This window comes from Asterias rubens, chromosome 7 (assembly GCF_902459465.1).
Source record: "Asterias rubens chromosome 7, eAstRub1.3, whole genome shotgun sequence".
NCBI lineage: Eukaryota > Metazoa > Echinodermata > Asteroidea > Forcipulatida > Asteriidae > Asterias > Asterias rubens.
In genome coordinates this window covers 13,896,411-13,920,103 of record NC_047068.1, presented here as the reverse complement: position 1 = coordinate 13,920,103, position 23,693 = coordinate 13,896,411, and the positions used below count along the sequence as shown (strand labels likewise).

Here is a 23,693-nt window from a genome sequence, read left to right as displayed (position 1 = left end):
GCCGTTTCTCACAATGTTTTATACTATCAACCTCTCCCCGTTACTCGTTAACAAGTAAGGTTTTATGCTAATAATTATTTTAAGTAATTACCAATAGTGTCCGGTGCCTTTAAGTCTGTCTTCAATCTAGATGAACTTATCTAATGATAAAAGCGTATATCAGTTTATCGTTTAATTGTGTATAAACAGACATAATTGTATTTACTTAAAGTCACATGGAAGTGGTATTTTGTCAAAATAAAGCTTTTGTCACTAAAATATGTGTTTTGATGAGTGGAATACGAATAAACAATTAACTAAGGTTAAAACAAAAAATTAGTTTCCATGTTTTTTTGGAAAATAAGCCCGACCCGAGAGGGCGCTGTTCGTGACGTCAATCGAGGCGCGATGAATCGCATGCAGTGCCAACAAAAGATAGTGACGCTTGGCGCAGGCTAAAACATGCACTCAAAGTTGAAACAATACCTGATTTTTTTTCACGTTAGGCAAATGCTCCTTTTACGTCTTTCAGGTACCTTCTTCGACTTCCCCACTAGCTGGAAAAGTTGTTGGGATGGCGTCATGTTTTAAAAAAGAACTTTTCTTTTCATGTCAAAATGCAAGGCAAAACCTTTTTCGAAACGTAAAACTCACGACTAGGACTTGAATGTACTTGCACGTACGAGTGCACGATGCTCGATCGAGGCAGCGATCGAGGCAAAGTCTGCCTCGATTGACGTCACAAAAGGGGTAGGCGGAGTCACCCCCACACAACTTTATTTATTTTTTTAAACATATAAATCGTTAAAAACAATGACTCAAACAATTATTTTATTGTTCAGAAACATATATTCTATCCTTTGAAGATTTAAAAAAATGATTTCCACAGGTGACTTTAATTGTTCGCGTTGTCATAATAGCCTAGATAAAGACAGGTCGAATCGTCAGGCAATTTTAACCATTTGTTTGCATTCAGTGCTTTTGGTTCGCAGTTTGCTACAGCAAATTCAAATTTCCAACAATAATTTGAGACGGTCATTAATTGTTTTTAGAACATCATAAAATGTCACTTGAATACATTGAGAAATTTCCAAAACAAAACAGGATAATAAAGTCGTCAGCGTATAATATGCTTTACCAGGCATTGTATCTCAAATCAAACAAACCTTACAAGACAAAGCAACAAGTTTGAACTAAAGATTTTAATCTAAGAGTTCGTAAAAAACAAACACAGATCGGTTTTGGTTGCTGGACGAAAATGATAACATAATGATGCCATTTTAAACTACAAACTATATGTGAAATCAAAACAAAATGAACACACTGACAAAAATTAATTACCTTATGTTAGTTTTAAGATGTAAAATAAAGACAGTTGGGGAAAGCCATGGAGTAAACAGAGGGTACCACAAACAGACAGGCGCTGTACACGGTAGGCCTACAAATTTAAGATGCGTCTGTAATGTGAAGTTTTTGTTTTCAGATTTTACTCTAACATGCATATGTGATAACTGGTTCATTATTTGTATTTTTAACTTACTCTTTGGACGGGAAGTATGAAAGGTCAAAGTGAGCTTATGTTTTTTAATAAAATGTCGAATGTGATGAATTTCCAAGACGGCACCAAAGATCGGAAAAGGAAAAGGCCTATAACACGTGCAAACATCATCCACTAAACAATCAAATGGGTTGGGATTTACAATATTTAATCATCAAAACATTAGGGTGTCATTTTCATCATCTTATACAACAGTCTGTTTCATACTGTCGGATATTACATTGATCGTCAACATGCTGGCTGTATTTCTAAAACTCTGTACCATCGTTGCGTGCTTTTCACTTCCCGCCTTTACGGCTATTATATCTAAGAATATTAATTTCAGAGTCGTTTTCCAAAGTGAAGGACGACTTTGACATCATCTCTCCCCTAAGATAAACTGGTCGTCAGGCTTTCAATTAACTCGTTATACGATACGGAGCAAAAATAGACCACAGATCGATTGTTAAAGTTAAAGGAGGGTTTCGCAACAAGCAATATCGATAGCAGTTTCTTATTATCAACTCAAACGCCATACAAAATGAAAATGAAATACCAAATAATATAATATAGACATTTTCGAGTTAGTACCTGGGTGAAATTTCACGATTCGTAAATAAAATTCCGTTCTTTCTGTTCTTACTTCGTTATAGCAAATCAAAATAATATATATTTAGTTTGAGGTATTACCATGTGTGTATCTACTTGCCAGGTAGAGTTTTTGCTTTAGAGTACTGTCTTTCTATATTCTACTACTTTAGCTCAGATCGTTATTAATACACTACCGCGGAGTGAAGTTCTTAAATTGGTCTCAACATTTCGACGAGCTGGCTTTAGTCATCGCCAGGGGACTGGAACCAAAATAAGAAACCAACCATTTCCTTGCACATCGCAGTACTTCAGATGGAAATATCTCTCAAGACAATTTGATAGATGAAAACAGATTATGCTTATGCTCCATCATAAAAATGTTCTAAAGGAATAGAATCAAGTACGCAATAGTGTTTGTGTGTTACTATTAGACATGTCTCCTCATGTAAACTCTGTTTTGAATCTATGCAGCCATTGGACCCTTTCGGTAAACAGTATTTTCCAAGGCCCACACTTCGTGTATCAGAACTTATATATCAAATAACAAACCTGTGAAAAATTAGGCTCAATTGGTCATCGGAGTCGGGAGAAAACAACCGGAAAACCCACCCTTGTATCCGCGCGTTTCGCCGTGTCATGACATGTGTTTAAAATAAATCCGTAATTCTCGCTAACGAGAATTGGTATTGTTTTTAGTGTTTTCTCAAAAAGTAAAGCATTTCAAAACATATTTCAAGAGAAGTCTTTCACCACTACCTTCTGTAAACCCTGTAAGTTATTTGTAAATCTGTGAACTTTCATTTGTCTGTACCGAAAGGGTCCAATGGCTTTAAACAAGATTTTACGAAAACACAAACTCCACAAGGTTGTAGGCGCAGGCTCGATAGCTAGTAGGTCGTGTTTGGAGTTAAATTGTCAGCTTTTGTTATTCTTGGTCTGCAGTGTTATTCACATTCTGATATTAATATAAAAACTCTAAAGACGTCACAGATGGCTCCATTAGGCACGCATGGCGGTTCAGCTCAGCAACCAATCAGAGGAATTCGCGTCACTGGTGGTAAGAGGAAACTGACCAATCGCACGTCACTTTGTGTTGTACTCGTTAAAACAATTGTTTTAACCAATTAGTGTTAAGCGTAAGCTTGTCTATGCTTTGGTCTGCTGGCCAATCAGGGCGTTACACACATCGCAATGTGAGATACTTGATTACCGTAGCAGGCAGACTGCGTCATCTTCTCTCCGACTATGAACGAGTTGGTTTCGTAAACAACGCATCGACCGGTTCATTCATTGCACAGTAATCTCTGGAAACTTTCAAATAAAACTGTGGCTTGTGGCTTTTGAAGAAAAATCGCAATGGTTACTATTTGGATGGTACACAAGATGGGTGTTTCGGCATGTGTTGCCTGTATGGCGATGATACAGCAGGCAGACTGCGTCATCTTCTCTCCGACTATGAACGAGTTGGTTTCGTAAACAACGCATCGACCGGTTCATTCATTGCACAGTAATCTCTGGAAACTTTCAAATAAAACTGTGGCTTGTGGCTTTTGAAGAAAAATCGCAATGGTTACTATTTGGATGGTACACAAGATGGGTGTTTCGGCATGTGTTGCCTGTATGGCGATGATACATGTAGCTCTTCTGTTGAGTGGCCATCAGGTGGAATGTCTTGACAGTCAATGTGGTGGATTTTATCATCAAATGTTCAGTGCAGAAAACAGAGCTCTGAAACACTCCACATTCATGAAGAAAAATGTATCCAATCATGTCATATGTGGACGGGACTGCTACATTGATAAGAACTGTAAGTCTTTCAACTTCGACAAATGCAATAAACTGTGTGAGTTAAACAACGGTACGAGAGCTCTGCATCCTGAAGATTTCCTTGAAGATCAAGGGAGTGTTTACTTTGATTCAGATGAGGACACAGTTCTCTTCTCTTTGCCAGATAGTTCTCTTCATCACTACAAAAGTTGTAAGGAGTTATTAGAGGCGAGTTACTCCAAGAGCAATGTATACGTAATCTACCCAGAAGGGTTATCTGATGGTCTGGAAGTCTACTGTGACATGGAGACTGATGGAGGGGGATGGATTGTATTTCAGAGACGGCAGAACGGCAGTGTGGACTTCTACCGCACCTGGGCTGAGTACAAGTCTGGCTTTGGTAATCTTTCTGGTGAGTTCTGGCTGGGTAATGATAACTTGATGACTTTAACGTCTGATGACTCACAGGGACCATTGGAGCTTAGAGTGGATCTTTACGACAATACTGAAACGGCATTTGCGAAGTATGAAGATTTCAAGATTGTTGGTGAAAAGTACACCCTTGAGTTTGGCGCATACGATGCAAGCAGTACTGCTGGTGACTCTCTTGATGAGAACAACGGACTGCCCTTTTCTACGATGGATAATGACAATGATAAGTGGGAAGATAACATGGCTGAACGTCATGAAGGAGCCTGGTGGTTTCCTACAAGTCCTGCATCTCACCTAAATGGTAAATATTACCAAGCTGGTCCTTATTTATACGGCAAAGGTATCAAGTGGAATAGTTGGCGATCTGGGTATTCACTCTCAAAATGCAGCATGAAAATCCGTTAAATTAAATAAGTTAAAGCTTTACAAGTATATTTAAACGTTGTCGCTTGCTAGTTACCATTGGGTTTAGTCATCGGATCTTTGCCACAGTTTTATGCATAACATTTCGTAATTTTCCTTTATATTTAAGGTCCATCATTGAATTCTCGCGAAAATAGAATCCTGGCAGCTTACAAAAAAAAGGGGAAAAAGTTTCAATTCTGTTATCGCAAATATACGCATCCACATAATCATCATTATTATTAATCATGAACTCTCTTTTAACAGATTTGTGGACAGTTGCACAGAAGAACTTATATATTTAGAAAGTTTACCTATTTAATAATTAAAATAAAGACTAAGTTAAACACGTCAAATATTTACTTTTGAGTACAACATCAACAAATTAAGGCAGAAGAAAAATCTAAATTGTTAATGTTTTTTTTTAACCCTTTTACAATGAAGATATTTATTATGGGAATAATAGTGTGGGGCTGGTCTTTACTGCGTGCATGACTGAGTTGGTGGCTTGGCCGCTGTTTAAAGGACCCCGCCCTCGGCTCGGTCCATAATGGCGGCCGGACACCAACCCGGTCATTACCACACAGTAAAAGACTCAAGACTGGGCCATCACTGTACTGTTATTATTCACATAATGAATGTTTATGAGTGCAATGGTGCGAATATGTTCATGAATTGAAAGATGGAATGTTCTATTCAACGAGGCGGAGCCGAGTTGAATGGAACATTCCAGCTTTCAACGAATGAACATATTCGCACCATTGCACGAATGAAAAACATTAGTTATTTGTTTTATATAACATCCAAGTAGATCTTTGTCATTTTGATTGGAAGATACAACTTTCAAAACAAACAAAGCGTAGGCCTACAATTTTTAATTGTGAAATTACACCCGTTTCTCTTTGGGTCGGCAGCCTGTGTTGGATTCACGGTATTTTCATCAGGCTTAATCATGCTGAGAATAAAGTTTCCTGTCGTTGGTAATGCTCAAATATTTATAAAATGATTGATTTTTGGTACAAATCACTATGCCAACATTCAAATGAGTCAAAGAAACATCATCCAACCTCGAATTTCAAAACAAAATTACTATCTGCTAGATTGAGTTTCATTCTGCTTTAGTCACTAGATGGATCACGTGAGGTGGTTACTATTTGGGATTCTATGGTGTGCCAATATGGGGAAAAAATTTAAATATTTTATGTTAATTTTTTTTTGTACGCGGTTTTTCCGTACGCGCTGGACAACTGTAGTGTGTGTGCGCGGATCACGCCACGCACACTCAACACGGATCGAAAATGGACCCTTCCCATGAAATATGCTAATTACATTCACGCATGCGTACAGACCCTGTTGGTTGGCAAACACCATAGACCTTATCGCAAATACCAATGCGTAAGCGCAGACTGTCGACTGAGGTGCATTGTGGGATATTTATGGATCAAATTTGGATACCAGCAAGACCATAGACTTGTCGTTAATGAGGAGTCGAAATCGGGGAGCCATCAGTTCGCGCGAGAGCAGTGATCTCGTGAGACCACTATCTCAGCGCGTGGGGCCGATTTAACGACTTGTCCACAAGTCTAGCAATACCACAATGCACCTAATTCCAAGCTTTACGCGCGCGCCCCGGTATTTGCGAAAAGGTCTATAGAGAGTTGTGCACTAAGCAGACGCGCAATCGCGTGTGCGTCACGCACCCATTAGCCGTGTACAAAACAGCGCGATTTTCCCTCATTTTGCCAACCAAAACGTTAGTGCGCACGCGCTATGTGCAATTTACATTTCATGGGAAGGGTCTATTAACCCGGAGGTGTTCACACTACGGCTTTCGATCCGTGTTGTTGGAATATTCGACACGGATAGAGATTTATCAACCCACCTCCCGGGCACGGTTGGTTTCGACACGGATAATGCGCCATATCCGGATCGATACCGTGTTGAAAAGTCGTATTTTTTGTAGTGTGAAAAGGTCAGTGCACATTATCCGGATCGTATCCGTGTCCAACACGGAGATTTTTTGTAGTGTGAAAAGGCATATAATAATTAATTGCATGCGACACGGGTCTTTACTACACAATATGTCAGTAAAGACTGGGTCACTATTAAAACAAAGTTACCATTTTAGAAACCATTTTGTGGCTAAGCAATTACGGGAATTTCTTATGAGTTTAACCTAAACGAATTGACTTTAATGATTTGCAAATAATTTACAGTTCATTATACATGTGATGTGATAGATTGAGTCATATTGTGGAATCGAATTTACAACCATTTGTTGATATGAATAAGTGTGTTTTAGTCAAGAGTCGCATTGAGAAAAAGTAGCTGTTTAACACTTATATAAAAATGTATATAGCCAATACTATGTAAAAATTATTACCGGTTCGTAAAATATTTTCCTATTAAAGTATTAGGTCTAAGTTGTTCGATAACATTTGTGTTTAGAACAGGCTGTAAGCGAATCAAGTGGTAGAATTTATTATCTTTTTGAATATTTCTAATTACGACTTTTTAGAATTAGTTTCTGGACAATGTTATTGATACCTACAACACGGTTACTTTAAACCATGTTTGTAAGAAATGTATCCACTCTGCATTAACAGCCCGATTGTGTACCCAACTTTGAAACTTAAATTGCGACATGTTCCTAAGATACGAAAAGATGGATGTCAAAACAGTTTGCAAATACAGTGCATGTGAATTGGAAGATCATCCAGTAAGAATTTCTTTGAAATATTGAACGTGTTTATTTTTTGTTTTGATATAAAATAATTCGTAACTTAACTGCACAATGAACTTTAGGCTCTCGGTTATCCCCATTTTGAACAAGTATTCATTATTTATCCACTTGATTTTCTGATTTAAAAGGTATGCTGTTTTTAGAGATAAATGTTTTCTAAAGCAAATGTATTTTTTGTATGTGAATCGAATTTAAAGCTTTTCTTTAGAAATAATTGTTGTTTCGTACAAACAAACAAAAATCACATTGGTAAACATTTGTATTTAGGATAGGCTAGAAGTGATTTGTAATTTATATTATAAGATTTGAAGATGTCATTTTAACTACGCTTCTTAGATATTGTATGTTGACAATTTTATTGATGAGTCGAAAAATTTGCTGTTTAGTACATAAGAAAAGAACAAAAAATCACGTAAAATATTATGAATAGATTTTTTAATCTACTCATAATATTGTACTCGATGTTTATTAAGCAAAAAATATGCTTAAATCTGAAAATTTGCTTTTCAGTCAAAAACACACAAAATTACGTAAAATAATATGAATAGACCTAAGTGTTTTGTAAACAATTTGTATTTAGGAAGTAATTTGAATGGTAGAAATTATCTTTTCAAATTTGAAGATGTCATTTTAGTTATACGCCTCTTATAATTTGTTTGTTTAACCATGGTTTAACATTTTATTGATAAGTCGGAAAGACAATTAGATGGTTTGCGAATATAGTGCATCAGATTTGGAAGCTTGAGTCACAATTTTAAGTCGAATTCAAAATGAATTTTGAAGTGAGTAGAAATCTGATTAATGAAATCCACTTTTTGAGAATGCTGGACTCTTTTTAAAAAACCCAAATACTACCTGAATTATGTATAAACGAACCATCTTAGTGCTTGTATATTTTATTGTGTTATTTAACAAATTGTCGCTCATATTAAAAAACGCATGATTAAAACCAAAGATCTTTGCAGTTTTTATTGAAGTTTATCAAGAAGTTGAAATCGGTGCGTTTGCTTAAAGGCAGTGGACACTATTGGTAATTACTCAAAATAATTATTAGTAATGGGGAGAGGTTGATGGTATAAAACATTGTGAGAAACGGCTCCCTCTGAAGTGCCATAGTTTTCGAGAAAGAAGTAATTTTCCATGAATTTGATTTCACTGAGACCTGAGATTTAGAACTTGAGGTCTCGAAATCAACCATCTAAACGCACACAACTTCGTGTCACAAGTGCGTTTTTTCCTTTCATTATTATCTCGCAACTTCGACGACCGATTGAGCTCAAATTTTCACAGGTTTGATTTTTGTGTGCATATGTTGAGATACATCAACTGTGAAGGCTAGTCTTTGAAATTACCAATAGTGTCACCTGCCTTTAACAACATGATGAAATTGAGCCTTTGTTGCTGAGCAGTTCAACTACAATCGTTTTAGACAATGTCAATGATGTCGTTTATATATATTCCAGGGAAATATTCTCATATCTCAAGAACTACTAGTACTGGAGCCTAACATTTTACATTAGGTTGTATAAGCCTTCTCAAACTTTGGCGATAATACTAAATGCAAACTGTATACTGCAGAGGCACTGCTGTTGGCGCTCCGCTCCATTGATCATGAGGTTCAAAGTCAACGAACCTGGGCCCAATTTCATGGCTCTGCTTACCGTTAGCACAGAATCGGCGCTTACGGCAAGCGTATTTCACGGGTTGGGGGCAAATTTTGGCTTGTGCGCGTGCGTACTCAACGTTACTAGGCATTCTACGCTTACAAGGGTAGCTCAGAAATTCGGCGCTTACACGTAAGCGGGGAATCGTGATCGTAAGCGCATAATTCGGCGGTAAGCAGAGCCATGAAATTGGGCCCAGATTTGGCATCAGTCTGTGTTCCTAATCCACGCAAACTCAGTTTCGTAAAGTGATTACTCAACAGAGAGGGCGCATATTTTTTCTTGAATTAATATCTGTTGACGACTGTAATTCAACCAGAGACATAAAGAACTAAAAGGTACTTATGTCTGTGAATCCAACCAAGGATAGTGACGCCCTCTGTTGTTTAAAAAGACATGATTACTGTTGCAATTGTTTGTTCAATAAAGACTCAATTCTCGAAATCACTCAGAAGTTCGTTAAACTAAAAAGTTACATTAAAGTAATTATTGCTAAGTTAACTGAGATGTTTGGCTTCCAATGGCATAATATAAGAGCGTTAACTTTCTGGACGCCCGTTTAACGTCATAACTCTGTACCAATTAAGGCCCAATTTCGCAGAGTCTGATGCCGCCTCTGCTGTTGACCAATCAGGGCATTACACACATCGGAGTGTAAGATACCGAGTATAAACCCAGCGGCAGGCAGACTGCGTCACCATCTTCTCTAAGATTACACCAATTACTGCATGCATTGCAAGACATTTTCTGGAAACTTCAGTTAAAACCGTGGCTTGAAGAAACATCGCAATGGTTACTATTTGGATGGTTAAAAAGATGGGTGTTTCGCAGTGTGTTGCCTGTTTGACGATGATACATGTAGCTCTTCTGTTGAGTGGCCAGGTGGAATGCCTCGACAGTCAATGTGGCGGATTTCATAATCAAATGATCAGTGCAGAAAACAGAGCTCTGAAACACTCCACATTCATGAAGAAAACTATATCCAATCATGTCATATGTGGACGGGACTGCTACATTGATAAGAACTGTAAGTCTTTCAACTTCGACAAATGCAATAAACTGTGTGAGTTAAACAACGGTACGAGAGCTCTGCATCCTGAAGATTTCCTTGAAGATCAAAGGAGTGTTTACTTTGATTCAGATGAGGACACAGTTCTCTTCTCTTTGCCAGATAGTTCTGTTCATCACTACAAAAGTTGTAAGGAGTTATTAGAGGCATGTTACTCCAAGAGCGATGTATACGTAATCTACCCAGAAGGGTTATCTGATGGTCTGGAAGTCTACTGTGACATGGAGACCGATGGAGGGGGATGGATTGTATTTCAGAGACGACAGGACGGCAGTGTGGACTTCTACCGCACCTGGGCTGAGTACAAGTCTGGCTTTGGTAATCTTTCTGGTGAGTTCTGGCTGGGTAATGATAACTTGATGACTTTAACGTCTGATGACTCACAGGGACCATGGGAGCTAATGGTGGATCGTTACGACAATAATGAAACGGCATTTGCGAAGTATGAAGATTTCAAGATTGTTGGTGAAAAGTACACCCTTGAGTTTGGCGCATACGATGCAAGCAGTACTGCTGGCGACTGTCTTTATTGGAACAACGGACTGCCCTTTTCTACGATGGATAATGACAATGATGTATACTACAGTAATTGTGCTGAACTTTTTGTAGGGGGCCTGGTGGTTTCCTAATAATCCTGTATGTCACTTAAACGGTAAATATTACCCAATTGCTGGTCTTAATAAATACGGTTATGGGCTCCAGTGGTATAGTTGGCGAAATACGTATTATAAATTCTCAAAAAGCAGCATGAAAATCCGTCAAACTGACGTCTGAATGATATTTAAAAAAATTCTAACATCAAATATGGATAAGCAATATTCAAAGTCATTATCGTAAGAAATGCGTAGGCCTACATACTAGTTTGCCCTTAGCCCATAAAACTCGTCAAATCAAAGAGAACACTAAGATTTCTGCTCAGTATTACATGAATTGATTCTCACTTTTAGGAGCTTTGTCCTGATTTACAAATTACGTAATTTGGTTGTGTAGTAGAGCCGTTGACAATCATTTTAAAAAGGTATTTTTTTTATACATTTTTTTTTATTATATTTTTTTTTTACATGTGAGTTCTGGCTGGGTAATGATATCTTGCTGACTTTAACGTCTGTGCGGCCCCTAAATGTAGCCCGAGCCCTAAATGTCGCTTTACCTAAATGTAGCCCCATGTTGGTGAACAGTACACTCTTGAGTTTAGCGCATCCGATACAAGCAGTACTGCTGGTGACTCTCTTCATTGGAACAACGGTAAGGCCCTGGGGTAAACAACTCCTTATAAGGGAATGCTGTGCGCGTCGCGCGTATTGCGTGATGTGGCACAACTGTCTCCGGCCGTTGCTCTCGACCAATAGGAATGAAGAAACTGTCTTATACGAATAGGTGCAAGCTCGCGTGTAACGCCCATGTTTACACTTTTTACTGTCATTAACAAAGGTTTATACACACCCACGTGACGCGCTCTCCACCAATAGGAATAGCGAAACTGTCTGAGGTATTTATGAATGGTAAATATTACCGAGCTGGTCCCAATTTCGACGGCAGAGGTGTCAAGTGGAATAGTTGGCGATCTAGTAATTCTCTCTCAAAATGCAGCATGAAAATCAATTAAATTAAATCAGTTAAAGCAATAATATTTACAGTTATTAATCTCACTTAAAAGGTAATCCAAGGTAATCCAAACATAGCCATTGTGCCCTTTCCAAGACTCCCGTCAACTGACGCCGTTTGTGGTTTAACTGTTGGACATTGGCCTCTTTTTCACAGAATAACTTCATAGGAATACACTCAATAAGAAGTTATTTCTTTCAATCAAATTTTACCAACACATAAAACAAGGAAGATATGTAACTTGCAAGGTTATAATAAATACTCAAAACCAAAGTCTATACGTTACAAGCCTCCACCATTGGTAAAGTTATCAACAACCAAGTCTCAGTGTGTGTAATAGTTTAAATCCTCATCACACATTTTGAGTCCCAATATATATCAAAAACGATTTATGTTCGTTATATTAAAACGTAGCTCCTGTAAGTTATCTTTGGGTTTAGTCGTCGGATCTTGACCAAAGTTTCATACAAAACATGTCGACATTATTTCCTTTATATAAATCCTGACAGCTTACAAAAAAAGCCAAAGAATTCAAATTCCCTTTTCGAAAAAATACGCCTCAACATAATCATCATGGTTATTCATGATTTATCTTTTGTTGAGAATTGCGCACAAGAACTTATATTTATAAAGTTCTGTTGCTTAATGTTAAAAATAAAGAAAATTTAACATCGAAAAAATAAATAGGCCTATTGGTCACGCAAAGGGACATTTTAAAAAACGAAGGCGGAAGGAAAATCATAAACTTTGATGTTTTTACCATTTCGTTAAATACATTTATTAATGAGAATAACAGTGTGAAGCTGGTCTTTACTGCGTCGGCATGACCGAGCTGATGGCTGCTTGGCCGCTAATTAATGGACCTCGTTCATGGCTCGGTCCGTTAACGGCGGCCGGACACCAACCCGGTCATTACCACACAGTAAAGACTGCATCGGCCACTGTTATATTTTGGTTGAAAGGCATTTACGGGATTTTGGATGAGTTTACGTTCAGCGAATGGACTTGAATGATTTGCAAATAATGTGCAGGTCATTATGCATGTGATAGATTGAGTCCTTTTGTGGAGTCGAATTTATAACCATTTGTTGATATGAATAAGTGTTTTTTAGTTAAAGCGATTGTATGAATCGAATAGAAGAACTTGTCTTTAGAAAAAAAAATTGCTGTTTGATATTTAAAAAATAACAATGAAACAAAATAATTACCAGTATGCATTACGTCAATATTTTCCTTTTAAGGTGAAAGAAATCGTTATTATAGGACAGGCTGTATTAGGTTATTCAAGTGGTAGAATTTATTATCTTTTCGAATGTTGAAATGTGAAAATGTCATTTTTTTAAATTATGCTTTTTTTATAATTAGTTTCTGGACAATGTTATTGACACCTATACAATACGGTTACTTTAAAAAAAACTGGACATTATTGGTAATTTGTCAAAGACCAGTCTTTTTACTTAATGTATCTCAACATTTGCATAAAATAACAAACCTGTGAAAATTTGAGCTCAATTGGTCGTCGGAGTTGCAAGATAACCATGAAAGAAAAAACACCATTGTCACAAAAAGTTGTGTGCTTTCCAGATGCTTGATTTCGAGACCTCAAGTTCTAAATCTGAGGTCTCGAAATCAAATTCGTGGAAAATTACTTCTTTCTCGAAAACTACGTCACTTCAGAGGGAGCCGTTTCTCAGCATGTTTTATACTATCAACCTCTCCTCATTACTCGTAATCAAGAAAGGTTTTATGCTATTAATTATTTTGAGTAATTACCAATGGTGTCCACTGCCATGTTTGTATGAAATGTATCCACTCTGCATTTTGCACAGCCCGATTGTGTCTGGATATCAAGATGGTTTGTCAATACAGTGCATGTGCATTGAAAGATAGAGCCCCGCTGGAATTTATCCATGTATTGGACGTGTTCGTTTTTTGATCTGATGTAAATTCGCATCTAAAATGCGCAATGAATTTTAGACTCACAATTCTCCCCATTTGAACAATTATTTATATTTCACGTGTTGATGTTCTGAACTCAATTAGTATTGTTGATTCCTTTTATTTACACTAATATTTATATAAACTATGTTTACTATTGCATTTGTGTTTTTGTGAATAATGTAGAAGTCATTGGAAAATTTGCTGTTTAGTGCAAAAAAAAAAAAGGAAAAAAATCAAAAACAAAACAAAACAAAATAACGAAAAATATTATGAATAGATCTTAGTGTTTGGTATACAATCTTATTGGTGATAGGCTGGAAGTTGTTTTAGTGGTGGAATTTATCTTTTAAAATGTGAAAATGTCATTTTAGTTACACTTCTTACAATTTGTAATTAAATTGACAATAATTGAAAAGTGTTAACATTAATTTGCAGTTCAATTACAATAACAATAATAAAATAAATAAATAACAATAACAATAATAAAATAAATAAAAATCACGTAAACAAATATGAATAGATCCAAGTGTTTTGTAAACATTTGTTCTTAGGATAGGCTGGAAGTGGTTTTAATGGTCGAATTTGTCTTTTGAAAATTAAAAATGTAATATTTCAGTTACAATTCTTGGAATGTTGTTGGAAATTTTATTGATAAGTCGGAAAGACAAGATGGTTTGCGAACACTGCATGTGATTTGGAAGCTCGAGTCCCATTTTGGAGTCGAATTCAAAATTAGTTTTTGGATCGAGTAATGGAAAATCAACTCTTTGAGAATGCTCAACTCTTTCTAAAGACTCAAATACTATTTGCAGCATTTGTGAACAAATCGTCTTAATACCGTTTTGTTAAACAATTTTCGCTCATATTAAAATAAATTATTAAAACCAAGGTCTGTGTGATTTCTGATGTGACTGATGTGAACAGATCGATGTGGCATTTCAACATGACTATGGCACAGTCTGAAGACTGCACCAAGAACCCTCCTCCCACCCCACCCAACAGTACCACCACCACCTCCGTCCTAATAGGCCATTATCATGCTGCCTCCATCTTGGTAATGTTCCCCATATCAAATAACAATACTGGGTGCGAATGATCATTTTGCAAATAGGAGCCAGACTATATTGTTCTTCCAGCCTCGGTTTGGTTACATTGGTATCAATGGGAGAAATTCACGATGGCTGCCCCATGATGAAGGTCCATGCCTTGCCCACCCTCCTCCCAGCCCAACCAACAACACTACCAACACCTCCGTCCTACCTCTTGCCCACCCTCCACCATTGCCCTCCACCACCCGACACTACCAACGGTCACAGTACCACCCAACATTACCACCACCGAAGTCCCACCTATCCATTGCCCACCAACGCAACCAACACCCTCCTCCCACCCCACCCAAACATTACCACCACCACCTCCGTCCTACCCCTTGTCCACCACCGCATTCACCCACCCTTCCCCACCCAACACTACCAACGGTCATACCACCAAACAGTACACCACAAAAGTCCTACCTATCCCATGCCTACCAACGCATCCTCTACCAACCATTTAGTACCCCCATCCCATATTAACAGACCCTCCTCCCCAACTTCCACTCCGAATCAAAAAGTTATAAAAGTTCGTTTTCATCACAACCTTGGTTTTTTATTGGTATCTTACACATTGGTGTCAAGGTAAAACCAAATAATATTCTTTATCCTCAATGCAAATGAAGCATCCATTAAAAGCGTTGCGATACCCGCTGCTGAAAAAAGGTTGCCGAGCAATCTCGGTGGTCTAGTTGGTAAGACATCTGCTCTAGATTGCCAAAGGTCTCGAGTTCGAATCCTACCCGAATATAAATATCACCCAGTTCGTAAACTCCGCTCCAAATCCAAGTCTCTCTTAGTATGTCCCTCAACTTTCACTAAATTTTAAGGGGCCATAGCATAAAATAACAAACCTGTGAAAATTTGAGCTCAATCGGTCGTCGAAGTTGCAAGATAATAATGAAAGATTTGATTGTTATAATTCTGTATAAATGTAGATATATACAATAAAACCAACCTATCCAAATTTTATTTCTCAAGGTGGTAGCATATTTGAGATATCTGGAGCAGTTATGTCCAAAATAGGAAGAATAGTATTCAAATTTGGAATATACAATCTGTTTTTGAATCACTATCTCTGAAACCACACTCCTTTGAAGGGTTTCGCTTCTCAAAATGTTATACATTATAAACAGCTACTACAGTGCTTCTTCACTAGTACGTTTTTAAAGTAACCACCAAAGGTATGGAATTTGGTTTTGCTAACAAAAAAGTTGCTGGCAGTGTAAGCACTTTATGTTATCCATCATATACATAAACTGACAAACCTGTAGAGCTTTGAGATCGATCGGCCATCTGGGTCACGAGAAAATAGTGAAAAAAACGATTACACATTTTGCATGACATTGATGCAAACAAAAAAAGTAATAAAACGCTCACTGAGCGCTAAACTCCAAACGCAAAGTTACATTATTTGTTTCTCATCAAATATGATATTTTAGGCAGAAATATTTTAAAGATGCTATGTCAGATTTTTAGCCTATTTGACCCAAAAATGTTGATTTAAAATTCAATAGGTATTTTGATGGGGGTCGAGCAAGTTACAAGCTTTCATTTGAGCCATTGCTCGAAAGGTCTGCCAATTATTAGTAGCAGTGAAATAAAGTGTTCAAAACTAGTTTTTGTCGGGATCCAGACAATATATCACGTGACCAATTCTTATGTGTTTTATAAGAAACGTTTTAAATTTTTGTCATGGTTCCTGACCATTAAAAGTAAAAGTTAAACTTGTTTTCGTTAGAGCGGGTGATACTCTTTGAAATACCATTCACTCAAAAAAAAATCTATTTTTTAATGTTTGGGGCCAAAAATCTGACATAGCATCTTTAAGATGAAGAAGACTGGTTCGCAATTTTTGCTACCACTCAGTATTTCAGGCAATCCTTCTTTGGTCTAGTCTTCATCCTCAGACGATGACCCTCCGGATTCTCCCGCCTCCCTCTTCCTCTTCTTCTCCTCGGCAGCATTGTAACTTCCTCTGCTCAGGAGAGTAGCCAAGACGTCTGCATCTTTACCAATTTGCATACACAGACCATGTGCTGAAAGACCAAGCTACAACAAAGAAAAGAAGAAAAAAAGCAGGGAGATTTAAAGGCATGGACACTATTGGTAATTACTCAAAATAGTTGTCAGCATAAAAACTTACTTGGCTGTTGATGGTATAAAACATTGTGAGAAACGGCTCCCTCTGAAGTAACGTAGTTTTCGAGAAAGAAATTATGTTTAACTAAAATATTTGAATTTTACTTTGAGACCTCAGAATTTGATTTAAAGGTCTTAAGCATCTGAGCACACAACTCCTCGTGACAAGGGTGGGTTTTTTTCCCCATTATTATCTCCAACTTCAACGACCAATATTTTCAAAGGTTTGTTATTTTGTGCATATGCTGAGTTACACAAAGTGAGAAGACTGGTCTTTGACAAAGACCAAAGACAACAAGATGTACAGTGTCTTTAAAGGCAGTGGACACTATTGCTAATTGTCAAAGTCCAGTCTTCTCACTTGGTGTATCTCAACATATGCATAACATAACAAACCTGTGACAATTTGAGCCCAATTGGTCGCACAAAGTTTTGTGCTTTTAGATGGTTGATTTTGAGACCTAAAATTCTAATTCCGAGGTCTCAAAATCAAATTCGTGGAAAATTACTTCTTTCTCGAAAACTACGTCACTTCAGAGGGAGCCGTTTTCACGATGTTTTATACCATCAACCTCTCCCCATTACTCATTACCAAGTACGTTTTTATGCTAACAATTATTTTGAAAAATTACAAATAGTGTCCAATACCTTAAAAGGTAATGGACACCTTTGGCAATTTTCAAAGACCAGTATTGTTATCTGCATTAATTCCAAATTTAGTCAGTTTCCCTTGTGGTTCATTTACTTGATAAGAGAGCGACTTACATCTGTCTTTTTCTCCGCTATGGCCCCTGCTAAGAGCAGTACCCTGACACATTCGGCACTTCTTAACACAGCATGGTGGAGAGCAGTCCAGCCATTCTGCACAACACATTGAGATATTGGGGAAAACATTTAAGTTGGGTTTAATGATATTCTTCCTACTATTCTGTTTTGGTTTACTAATTCTGTCATATTCAAACATGGATTATTTGGTGCTATTGTTGTATTACCATAGTCTGTAGGCCTATCTATCTATATTTGATTATATTTAATATATGAGTATCTAGGCCTATATTGTAAATATTGATATAAATGAAAATTTTCTAAAAGGGCCTCTGGCTGCGATGATGTTTTTATCAATAAACCATTTTAATTCCAACTACTTGTAGAGTGATTTCTGATTTGTTTACCCTTGGAAAAATCAGTAAAATTATAATTAAATAGCCTGAAAAGTCTATCAAAGCTTACGCCATATGTACGAGTAGGTCAGAGGTTGTACTAAATTAAATTTGTCGTTTTTTTTTCCCAAAGACCAAGTTTGGCAAAATAGAATTTCATGGCCAAACAGTTTCACATATCGATTTTCAAGTTCTGAGTCCCGGTCGTGACACCTGTCACGTCGAGCAAGTTACTTTGATTTATTTAGTTTTATTTCGGCCGCATCCAATAGTGCAAGCACCAATTACAGGATGGACTAAAACATTTAATAACATTTAAAAAGAAAACCCAATAAAATGATTTAAATAAATACAATTACAGACAAAACACGATAGAAATTAAAATTGCAAAATTATCAAACATTAAAATAGTTCAACCATAAGCTACACTCTGGACCTGACCTCGGGAACCAACCCTATTTTAATATACAGTGCAGGTCTTGTATGTACTAAAACAAAGCTGGGACCACTTCATTCCCGCATACATCGATTAGTGTATGAAGAAAAAACAAACTTGTGCACTTTAACAGGTCACAGTTTGGTATATCCTCATTCATATTGTGACTGCATTGAGTAAGGAAGAAGAATATAGATAATAAAATCAGTTTGTATAACAAAATAACCTTCAGATTAAGTGCCATCTGACTCTTCAGTAACAAAAACGTTAACATAGAAAATGCAAAGTTCTGCAAAAGAACATTCAAAGAACGACTTAATCAGCTTCTATAAATGAACAAGGAAAGAATACTGAGTTTAGATTGCAATGATGAGCACACAATGTTCAAGGCCTTCAAATACACAAAATAACTTACAAATGAGAACAAAATAAAAGAATCATTAAAATATATAGCAAGGTCAGGGGCTACAAACAAACAACATTATTTTAAAGCAGCAAAACTGTGACACATCAGAACTTCATCACATAAAATAAGCAGGGAGTCAGATATCAAAAATGTATAGCAACCATTTTTGAAAGTCTACACAAAATATAATCAAAGCAAATAATCAAAGCACATAACTTTAAAGCAGCAAAACTGTGACACATCAGAACTTCATCACAGAAATACTCAGATATCAAAAATGTATAGCAACCATTATTGACAATCTACACAAAATAAAACAGATAATATAACAAACAACATAACTTTAAAGCAGCAAAACTGTGACACATCAGAACTTCATCACAGAAATACTCAGATATCAGAAATGTATAGCCACCATTTTTGACAGTTGACATAAAATATAACAAATATAACCAATAACATAACATTAAATGCAGCAAAACACATCTGTGACACATCAGAACTTCAACATTGATCACAGAAATACTCAGATATTCAGAAATGTATAGCCACCATTTTTGACAGTTTACACAAAATATAACAAATAATATAACAAACAACATAACTTTAATGCAGCAAACTGTGACACATCAGAATTTCACCACAGAAATATTCAGATATTTAGAATTGTAGCAATCATTTTTGTCAGTTTACACAATACAAGCATTTCAGTGACTTCAAACTTACATTGTCAACAGCATCAACTTCAGCCCCTTTGTCGATCAGATGTTGTATTGATTTAGCATTGCTCTCTTTGGCAGCACAGTGTAATGGTAAAGTTCCATCCTGCACATAAAGAGTCATACAACTTATATTTAGTTATGGGGTGTCATGGCTCAGTGGTTAAAATTGTTTGGGTTTATAGTTTATTTGAAAACGATCAAAAATTCACAGTCAAACGACCAAATTGTATTATGAATTTCTATTTTAAAAGACATTCGAATCACACAAAATAAAAGATTAGTAGAACATACTTTATAAAAGGAGAACATTTGCCTGAGGGCATCAAATATTATTTTTTTATTTATTCAAAATTGAAAATGGTAATGATATAAGAGCATCAAATTCAAGTTCTGGTGGCTAAGTCATCAGGGTATGGCTTCGAATCCCGGTCATGACACTTGTGTCCTTGCGCAAGACACTTAACTGTAAACCCTTCTCTTCACCGAGGAGTAAATGGGTACCTGTGAGGGCAGAGATGGTTCTTGTGAATGATTTAGCTTAGTGCGCTACACTTGGCAGCACAGGCTGTATGCTCCCCAGGGAGCTGAGGTTGTTTAGGGAATGAAATAAATGGCACAGTGACCAGGAGTAATAATATTGGAGCTCCATGAGCGTCACTGAGTGGAGGGGCAAAAGAGGGGTTTCATAATAACAGGAGTCAAGGTAACAGAGTGATTGTCAACATTTGTTGGAGTCTTTAGTGTATTACCTTAGATGCAATATCAAACTTTGCTCCTGCATCGAGAAGCATCTTGCAGATTGTATGGTTATCCCCTGCAGCCGTGTGTAAAGCTGTCAGACCCTTCTGAACAATTTAACACAAGAATAATGCAGAAATGTATATATTTTATTTAACTGAAGTATTTACCTATAGAGGCAATACATTCAGGTTTTTACATGGTGGAAATTCAAAACAGGTCTGTGTGCTGTTACAATATAACTATCTCATGGGCAGGATTTGAAACTCTACCTGGTGGAAATGCAATCAAGATGGCCTTGTTATAGCACCATGGACATATCTCTAATGAGTGGGATTTAAAACATTATATGGTGGGAATATAAAACAGGTTCGAACAAGACATACAAAAAATGCAGAGAATAATGAAAAAACAAATACACAAATAGAGCAAGAATGAACGAATTGGGTAAAGTAAACAAATGGGTTTTTAACTTCGATTTAAATACAAAAGTGAAGAAGACTATCCGATACAAGGAGGGAGATTGTTCCAAAGGTAAATAAGTAAATAAAAGACACAAAAATAAATAAATTGTTAAACAAATAAACAAATCAATAAATAAGTGAACAGATAAATAAAAAACACATTATAAATAAATAAAAAGATAGATAAATAAATAAACAGATAAATATATTGATAAATTTATAAATAAATAGATAAATTGTTACCGCATCCTGTATATCCAGAAGACATCCTGCCTCGATCAAAGTCCTGGTGGCAGAGACGTGTTTTTCAGCAGCTGTAAATATAGGTGTGGAACCATCCTACCAAAAACAATTAACCAAATAAATAAATACCCTAACATACGCACCGACAATGTTAGGAAACATGTAGTATCACTCCTACTGTCGGACTATCTATTGTCATCCACATGGTTTTTAATAAGGGAATAACAGTGCGAGGACCCGGTCACCAACCAAGGTCATTACCATGCAGTGAAGACCGGGGTCCGAACACTGTTATTCCCATTAATAAATACCTTTTTAACGAAATAAAAGGCTAAAATTGTCATAATTGTTACTTTTTCTCCTTGCGATACTTCCAGACATGTTCAGGGGCCATATTTTAGCTTTAGATGGTTCCCGTCTCTTTCGTGCGTTAATCACATTACTGATACTTTGAGACCACTGAAAGAATGGTCTGTTCAGCGCCTTCACTGGGGTCAAAGGAGGTAAATGATATGACGATAGCTGTTTGTGCATTAAATCGTGCGTATGAGCTCAGCGTCCATGTAGCATGTCGCTGTAAACAAGACCATATATGGACAAACGAGTTTATACACACGCACCTGTTACATCAAAATTGATACATTGGGCCTATTCAAACAAAGACACACTGGGCCTATTATTTTTCTGTCTTTATAAAGCATCTACTCTTTAACTCACATCTGACTGGGCGTTAATGTTGGCACCGGCTTCTATCAATATCTTCAAGGATTCTGGGTTTCCGTTGGCTGCTGTGAACAGGGCAGTCATTCCATTCTAGATTGGAAAAGAATAAACCGGCAGAAATGGATGATGAGGTGTGGACATGTCTGAAAGGCAAAATGTTCAGGGATGAGTTTGTTCAGACTTTTGGCTGAATTCAGACTTTTTATGTTGACCGGGTGAAAAAAGTCAGACAACACTTTTTTTCCACAAATAAAGAAATCCTGCTCATTGGTCTACTTCTCTAGTGCTTTGGATACTGTTTCCAAAAGCTCTTTGGAATCTATAACCCCAGGGGTTTACCAAACGGTAGAAATGGCATCATTTCAACATACCTTTGAATTTGTATCCAAGTTTCAGACTTTTTCGTTAGTAATGACTCTCACCCCTGAATATTCTACTCGCATGCTCATGAAAGAAAATGATAGTTGCATGGACACAAATAGAAAGGAAAAAAAAACAAGCACGAAAACAATCTGTTCCTAAATGTTTGTATCTTACCGACATCTTAGATTCAACATCAGCGCCTTTGTCTATGAGAGTTTTGGTTGCCTCGGGTCGTATCATAGCAGCAAAATGGAGGGGTGTCCAACCATCCTGCCCAGAGGCAAAAACAAATTAACATTTTCACCATCTTTATGGGGGAGTTGATAACTTTCATATCAGAATAGAAGTTGTTACTTTCCTAGGGTAGATTTCACAAAGATTTAAGTTAGGACGAGTTGCTCGCCCTAACTTAGGACTAGCATTAAGTTTTGAATATCTCCTAGGACTATCCCTTAGTTAAGACAAGTCATAACTCTTTGTGAATCAAACCCTGGACCACTATCCCTCCAAGGAAACCATATTACTATCGTTGGGCTCTTCAAACAAACTTGCCCATACTAGACAGTGAAGATTAAGACCTCAGTACACAAGCAATGGAGTTTCCACACAATACCAGCTTTACAAACTCAAGAAACCATGGAAGCCTTGAGAACGCTGAGCTCGACCGCCTCGTGAGTCGTCTGAGGACGTGGCTTATCGCACCACATGAAACGCGTCCTTGTCGTCTCTCCATAGGTTTCTTGAATAATGCAGTGATTTAGCTCACTTTCTGAGAATCCTTGGCTTATAACAACCAGAATGAATAAATGGAATGAAGTGATAATAAGGGAACTGACAACAGTATTTATCTACCTTGTTCCTTGACTTCATGTCGGCTCCTTTGTCAACAAGAAATGAAATTGCGTCCGTACTGTTCCTGAGAACTGCAGTATTAAGGGGGCTTTCCATGGACTATAAAGTAGAAAAATAATTAAACATCAATATCCATCCTGATTAACTCTCATAACATTAATAATTTCTGAATCCGTTACGAAAACAATAATAATATTAGTTAGTTTTCATATAGCACCTTTACACGCTGGTAGTGCATCCGAAAGCGCGTCACATTATTACCCCTGGTCACGGGCCTTAACTCATTCCTTAAACCGTCTCAGCTCCCTGGGGAGTATACAGCCTTAATAATAATAATAATAATAAGACTTGTAATGCGCACATATCCACCCTGCTGGGTGTTCAAGGCGCAGTAAAACAAAAACAAAACAAAAACAAAACACAACACAAAGAAAAACAGACACAACAAAATTAGTCATTGAAAACCTGTGACATAAGATAAGTTTTGAGAAGAGACTTGAATTTTGCAGTACAAAGACAAGATCGAAGATTAAGTGGTAGAGAGTTCCAGATGCGTGGCGCGGCTGAAGAAAAAGACCTGTCACCCCATGAGTGTCGAGACTTGGGTTCAATGAGGAGAAGCA

The 23,693-nt window shown here is 37.0% G+C and overlaps 3 protein-coding genes across 4 annotated transcripts in view; 2 read left to right on the top strand and 1 right to left on the bottom strand.

The window, feature by feature from the left end:
- The first annotated feature begins 3,374 nt into the window (after positions 1–3,374).
- LOC117292965 (ficolin-2-like) lies at positions 3,375–5,175 on the top strand. The gene has a single exon (XM_033775145.1). It carries the CDS (start codon positions 3,674–3,676, stop codon positions 4,709–4,711), a length of 1,038 nt encoding a protein of 345 aa, XP_033631036.1. The 5' UTR covers positions 3,375–3,673; the 3' UTR covers positions 4,712–5,175.
- A 4,400-nt stretch (positions 5,176–9,575) lies between these two features.
- On the top strand, positions 9,576–11,496 carry LOC117292709 (fibrinogen-like protein A). Its single transcript, XM_033774852.1, has one exon. The coding sequence runs from the start codon at positions 9,905–9,907 to the stop codon at positions 10,811–10,813; it is 909 nt and encodes a 302-aa protein (XP_033630743.1). The 5' UTR covers positions 9,576–9,904; the 3' UTR covers positions 10,814–11,496.
- A 5,085-nt stretch (positions 11,497–16,581) lies between these two features.
- LOC117292502 (serine/threonine-protein phosphatase 6 regulatory ankyrin repeat subunit B-like) overlaps positions 16,582–23,693 on the bottom strand; it is a 41,499-nt gene continuing 34,387 nt past the window's right edge. For both annotated transcript variants that reach the window (XM_033774567.1, XM_033774568.1), the window contains exons 13-20: positions 23,071–23,169; positions 22,393–22,488; positions 21,850–21,945; positions 21,133–21,228; positions 20,437–20,532; positions 19,692–19,790; positions 17,729–17,824; positions 16,582–16,873 (exon numbers count right to left, since the gene is read on the bottom strand). In XM_033774567.1, the coding sequence (XP_033630458.1) occupies positions 16,715–16,873; positions 17,729–17,824; positions 19,692–19,790; positions 20,437–20,532; positions 21,133–21,228; positions 21,850–21,945; positions 22,393–22,488; positions 23,071–23,169 (837 nt within the window). In that variant the 3' untranslated portion in view covers positions 16,582–16,714. The remainder of the gene's footprint in view (positions 16,874–17,728; positions 17,825–19,691; positions 19,791–20,436; positions 20,533–21,132; positions 21,229–21,849; positions 21,946–22,392; positions 22,489–23,070; positions 23,170–23,693) is intronic.